Source organism: Belonocnema kinseyi, chromosome 10, assembly GCF_010883055.1.
Source record: "Belonocnema kinseyi isolate 2016_QV_RU_SX_M_011 chromosome 10, B_treatae_v1, whole genome shotgun sequence".
NCBI lineage: Eukaryota > Metazoa > Arthropoda > Insecta > Hymenoptera > Cynipidae > Belonocnema > Belonocnema kinseyi.
This window is the reverse complement of record NC_046666.1, coordinates 78,465,179-78,471,999: the sequence shown is the minus strand read 5'-3', so window position 1 is coordinate 78,471,999 and position 6,821 is coordinate 78,465,179. Positions and strand designations below refer to the sequence as shown.

Genomic DNA, 6,821 nt, shown 5'->3' with positions numbered 1-6,821 from the left:
GCGTTGAAGGATTAAAGTGACAATAGTTTTAGTGAATAAGAGCGCTTTTATTTTACCGATAAATTAATTGGCGGATTTACCTATTATAAATTTTTAATAAAACAGCGTCAACATGTCAACGACAGCAAACTCCCCAAACAATTCCGAATTATCTTCAGCAATCCTTAATAAAATCCTTGAGCGGCTCGAATCAATCGAAATCGGCCAACTTTCCCTTCAGACCTGCGCGAACCAATTGAATTAAGAAAATTTGAAACGCGTTGAGGAAATAAAAAGTTAAGCTAGAAAAGAGGACCAATTCATGACGGAAGACGATGAGGCCAGTAGTTCAGGACGTACAGGTTCCAGACTTTCCACAGGACATACCGACAAGGAATTTGGGTCCCTGGAATCCAGTAGGTCAGGCCGTACAAACTACTAACGCTAGGCAGCGCGAACGAATTTCAAATTCTACACCTAGCTCGGAAAATCAACCGAGGAGAGTAGAGATCCCACAACAAAGAGTAGACACTCTGGTACCTGCGAAGGAAATCATTCGCACCGTGGAAACCCTTAACGGACGAGATGACGTTGGGACACAAGACTTCATAAAAACTGTAAAACGCGCACGGTTACGTTTCTCATAACCAGACCTGCTGCTTGATTTCATATTAACCGAAAAAATTGTAGATCATGCCAAGCGATCAGTCCGGCACGTTTCAATTAATGACTATGACGAATTATACCAGGCATTACAGGTAAATTTAGGTTTCGGCACATCTATGGAAATGTGTCGCACAAATATAAACTCTTGTAGGCAGGGTATCGACAGCGTCCAAAATTACAATCAACGTTTCAAAAATTCCTCAATGAGCTATATTACGCGGTACAATCGGAATATAGTGAGTCTGCCGCGCGCAAAGTAGCTCTTCAAATTGAGGAGAAATCCGCGATGAAGCGCTATATTATGAATGTTAAAGACGAGAGCGGGATTCAAATTAGACCTTTGAAACCGAAGTCTATTAATAAGGCATAAGAAGAAGCTCTGGAAACTGAGGTTTGGCTTCGAGAAAAATCTAAATTTAAAGTCCAGATCACCCTCTAAGCTCCCCAACGTGCAACACTGTCTACGCAGGTGACCCCTCGATACGCGACATCGAACGAACAGTCCAATACACCCAAACTAAAATATGCTCCTTGCAGAGAGAATGCAGCTGCAGTGCAATCACTGCAAAAGGACTGGGCACATTGAAGCCCAGTGTTTTACAAAATCTAGTAAAGGCTCAAATTTTCGAGTAGGGTCGAATATGAAAAGACCGCAAGAGCATTGAATTCATTTGACTCAAGAGGAATATCGCGAAAGTCAGGAAAATGCACCCGAAAATGTAGCGAATCCCCAGACCGAATATATTACATTTCCGGACGACTTCAATCAGTTTTATCACGACCAGGAGGATTTCAGCGCGATATCCGATTACTTGTCGATTCAGGATCCTCAATAAATTTATTAAAAGAGTCTTTCATTCCGACTAAGTTCAACCTACAACCCCAAGAAAGAAAGTTCAAAATGGGAAATAAGACCCATACATCATATTCCCATTTCACTTTAGAATACCTAGGCGTAAATCACATCTTTAACATAGTTCCTGAAGATGGAATTATGCCTGAAGATGGAATTATGGGACTTTGCTTTTTCCAAAAATACAATTACAATCTATCGAATAATAAATTACTGCTTGACGGTTACTCACACGATCTCATCGATGACGGTATTTTGATCCCGCCAAATCAGATTAAACTAATTAAATTATCCGTAACAAAATCACATGGACATGTGGGATTTCTAGACAACCCACATATTCCTGATTCCATTTTTCGAATTGACAATTATGAAATTACAGTACCCATTTCCAACGATTCCTCTGAAGCAAAAATAATCAGCACACAGGAATTCCAATACAAGTTCCTAAAAATCAATCCTGAAAAAGAACAAATCCATTATATTTTGGAAAAAGAATTTGCATCACGAATTAAAATGTTAACAGAAAATTCGAGACTTAGTCACATTGAGTCCGAACTCCACGGACACGTTGCTAAAATTGTTCAGTCTTACCATGACATCTTTGCACTGCCAAGAGACCCATTCCCGAGCAGCATTTTAACTGCCCACCGTATTATTCTGAAAACAGACAAAATTATCAACAATAAATTTTATCGGCCGCCCGAGTGCCACAAAAAAGAGATTGAAACCCAAGTACATGATATGCGTGAATGGTGAATTGTTGTAGATTTCCGCAAAACTAATGAAATCACTGACCAGGACGCTTATCCGCTTTCTGTAATTGACGATATTTTGGACAGCCTCGGGAAAGCAAAATTCTTCTCGGCATTTGATTTAAGTGCCGGTTTTCACCAAAAACTCATGGAAAAATCTTCAAAAAAATATACTGCCTTTTCGACCCCTGAGGGACACTTCGAGTTCGAACGAATGCCCTTCGGACTCAAAAATGCTCCCGCAACGTTACAGCGAATGATGGACAATGCGCTAAGGGGACTGATCGGGAAGATTTGCTTTGCATACCTCGATGAAATTGTGGTGTTGGTGTCAAGTATAGAAGAACACAATCAAAATTTAGTATTACTTTTTGAGCGACTTCGTCAAACTGGACTTAAGCTATATCCCAATAAGTGCGAATACTTAAGTCCTAAGCTAGAATATGTAGGACATATTATTACAAAGGATGGAGTCAAACTTAACTCAACAAAACTATCTGCCGTTTCAACAGACTACAGTAAACAATTCTCGCTAGCAACTGACGCCTCAAACGTTGGTCTAGGCGCAATCCTATCACAAAAAGGGCACCCTTGTTGTTACATTTCAAAAATTCTGAATGATCATGAACAGAATTATACAACGACTCAGAAGGAACTGTTGGCAATATTGTGGGCAGTCAGACGCCTTCGACAGTATCTACTGGGACGCAAATTTATAATTTTCATCGATCATCAAGCACTCACATGGTTATTTAACGTTAAAAATCAATCCTCCCGATTAATGCAATGGCGATTTCTTCTAGAGGGATACGATCATAAGATAGAATATAAAAAATGTTCCAAAAATACAGTGGCAGACACTCTCTCACGCGTCTTTCCAATTACTTATGATAGTACTCAGCAAGCACTCGACGGGTCTAACATCGACTTAGAAGCCGAACTGCCCGAAATTGAAATCATCAAAGCAACTGACGGGCGCGATCTTCAAACTCCAAACCCACAAGATGTTTTTCAGGCTGAGCCCGGAACCTCAGGACAATTTAGCCCATTAAAACCACTGGCTGATGATTTTGAGTCTGACGAGATATTAACCTTAGAACAAGAACCTGAAAACCCTCCTAATCTAGACACCGAACAGTTATTCAGGGAATATTATAGGTGGTTCTCGAATCGAACAGAAACACGTGAAAAGGAGAAACCCAACGCTTAAGGAAAACTTTGGAAACGAATATCAAAAGAACGCGATAATCTAGACCGAAATACAACGCAGCTACCTGAATATAACGAGAAACAGTGGCTGATAATTTTGAATCAACTCGCACACCAGTCTATCGATAGAAAAATGGTAATGTTACACCTACATTTCGACGACATAACAATAACAACTACCGAACGAATCAAGCTCAAAATACTAATTTATTTCTTGAGTTATAGATATGCGAATCTAAAAATTCACACATGTTTCAACGCAACAACAGAACTAACATTCAAAAATTACAATGAGTCAGAAAAAGGGCCGAAGCGATCATTCCTGATACGCCGAAAAATCTCAACGATAAAATCGCAATAGATATTTTTGGACCTTTGTCTGTCACAGCTAAAAAGAACGAGTACATTCTGTCGATTCAAGATATGTTAACAAAATACATTATTTTAATTCCCTTAAAAAATGCCACATCCGAATCAATTATTGAAGGGCTCTTCGACTATTATATTTACAATTTTGGTTCCCCAAAGCACATCTTAACAGTTCAGGGACAAAATTTTGTCTCTGAATTGATTTAAAATTTTGAGAGTCTTTTTAGAATCAAACACGTCAAAACCACAACATTCCACCCAAAAAGCAATGGAGCGTTGGAAAGAGCACACGCGACAGTGAAAGACTTGATTTGGACCGCAATGGCTCACAACCACAGGAAATGGGATGACACTCTAAAGTTCATTTGCATGGCCTATAACACGATGATCCATGAAGGGACAGGATTTTCAACCTTTTACTTAACATTTGGAAGAGATGCAAACTTACCCTCACTACTTGCCACCACTCTAAACCTTAAATCCCCTGAGTTAGTAAGACTTTGGAAAAAAAGGCACGAGAAATACATACGGCGGGCTCGTGAAAGAATTGAAAAATCGAAAGAAAAATATAAGCGGGTCCAAGATGCAAAAATTGTCATCCTGGAGAAAAATTTTGAAATTGGTGATTTAGTATTACTTGAGAACAATAAAACGGGGAAGCTATTACCAGACTGGAAAGGACCTGCTACTATTATTGGCATCGAAACCAATAATAATCACGTGGTACTCATTAACAACGAACGACAACGAATCCATGAGAACAAATTAAAACTATACTACTCCTAGTTTCAGGTACCATGAAGATCGTATTCCTAGCCGTATTATTCTTCGGAATCCGGGGTGATATCAAAATTAAGGATCTTGGAAACACTACGATTTTCGCTGAAAATCTCGGCAGAACCAAGATCTATTATGAGACTTGGAAACTGATCCTGGGAATCAACACGCAAAACTTTGAAATTCAGTTTTCACAAATAAGCGAAACTTTCGCTCAAGCTCTACAACTGTGTGTTCATTGTTGTGCCCAGTTCGAATTAAAACTTTTAAAAAATCGTTTGAACAGCTTAGAAAATTCCAAACATCTTTTGTCTCAAATACTAGGAGAATCTCGTACCCGCAGAGGATTATTAAACGCAATCGGTTCAACTTCTAAAGCCCTTTTTGGTACTCTCTATAACCATGACTTAAAGCTCATTAATCAGGAATTTGACGCGTTATTTCGGGATAATAAAGTAATGGCTGAAACGATCAGGAATCAAACTCGAATAATAAAAAATGTATTGAATAGCGCCTCGCATGATTAACAAACTCGACATGAACGAGCACACGAACACATACAAGAAATGAACAAAATAATAAACGAGACAAATTCAAATAAAAGAAATGTGGCAATTTCGAATTTTATTATAGCCACAGAGATTGCAATTGCCGAGTATAGTGAGGATTTAAACTTAACAATCAATGCAATAAATGATGGGAAGCACGGAATTGTTCATCCCCAAATTTTAACGCCCGAGATTTTGATAATAGAAGTTAAACAACTGGAAGAAATCAACAATCAAAAATACCCTATTAAACTATCTGTTAAAAATTACCAACACATAATTGATATATCCGAAATCACAATTGGAATAATCAATCAACGACTCGAGTATAAAGTAAAGGTTCCTGTCTTAGAGCTCGAGGTTTTGCAAACCCTGCACCTAATTCCTATTCCCATCCGTCAAGGAAATGGATTCATAGCCCCAATCCCGTCACACGAGATTATCCTCACAAACTCTGAAAAAAGCTTATATGTACCCATGGATTTCAATACTCTAAAACATTGTAAAAATATAGACGAACTCCGAATTTGTAAGCGAACGCAACCAACTTATTTAATCAGCGAGATCCATTCATGCGAAACAACAATAATAAAACACCAGAACAAACAAATTGCCGATAAGACATGCCAATCGTCAGTTTTTAGAATTCTTGAGTTAGTATTTATCCCCTTAAGGGATCCTAACCAATATATTGTAATCCCAGAAACACGTTCAGAATTAAATGTAATATGCGGTTCAAAGGCACAAACACTTAAACTTGATTCTCCGAGCCTTCTCTTTAGCAATGAAGATTGTATAATCCAAACACCGAAATCTATTTTAAAACTACGAAACTTTAGTGTACGTCAAAACGACATCTGTTTAAAAAAAAATGTATCGTATAAACTCAGTGCCGTATTCTAGCGGAAGTTTTCGATTAGCCCACAATTTAAAAAATTAAGAGCATTTTGAAAATTTCAAAATTTTTCTTTAATTTCATAAATTTTTGTCAAAGTTTATTATAGATGGGTAAAAGACTTGCAAATTATCTAATTAAAATTTTTTATTTTGATAAAAATTCTAAAAGTTATATACTTGTCAAAATTTTCAAAAAATAAAAAAAGAATTTTTTCATAGATCCAAAAATTTCATTTAAACTTTTCACTAGATACCAAATATATTTTAAAACTATTCTAGCGGAATTTGTCGATTAGCCCACAATTTAAAAACTTAAAGCATTTTCAAAATTTTCAAATTTTTTTTTTGAATTATAGAAATTTTTGTCAAAATTTCTTATAGATGGGTAAAAGACTTGCAAATTATCTAAATAAAAATTTTAATTTTGATAAAGATTAGAAAAGTGATATACTTTTTAAAAATTTCGAAATTTTCAAAAAATTGAAAAAATTATTTTTTTCATGGATCAAAAAATTTCATTCAAAATTTTCACTATATGCCAAATATATTTCAAAACTATTCTAGCAGAATTTTTCGATTAACCCACAATTTAAAAAAATAGAGCTTGTATAACCGAACTGTTAAGCGCGAAGCGCGATTATTGTAATGGGAATGTAAGCGTCAAGGCCGTAAGGGCTTTGAGAACCTTCTTTAATGTCAAAATTAAAAAAAATGTTCAGCTTCACTTTATGATTGTAGTTAATAAGGGGTTTAAATGACAGTATTTGA

At 36.7% G+C, this 6,821-nt stretch overlaps 1 protein-coding gene across 1 annotated transcript; it reads left to right on the top strand.

The window, feature by feature from the left end:
* Window positions 1-4,152: 4,152 nt before the first annotated feature.
* On the top strand, window positions 4,153-4,617 carry LOC117181215. Its single transcript, XM_033373779.1, has one exon. The coding sequence runs from the start codon at window positions 4,153-4,155 to the stop codon at window positions 4,615-4,617; it is 465 nt and encodes a 154-aa protein (XP_033229670.1).
* Window positions 4,618-6,821: the final 2,204 nt, after the last annotated feature.

Bases quoted from the DNA above. Each gene is read 5' to 3' on its own strand.
- LOC117181215 (XM_033373779.1), top strand. From the start codon at position 4,153: ATGGCTCACAACCACAGGAAATGGGATGACACTCTAAAGTTCATTTGC.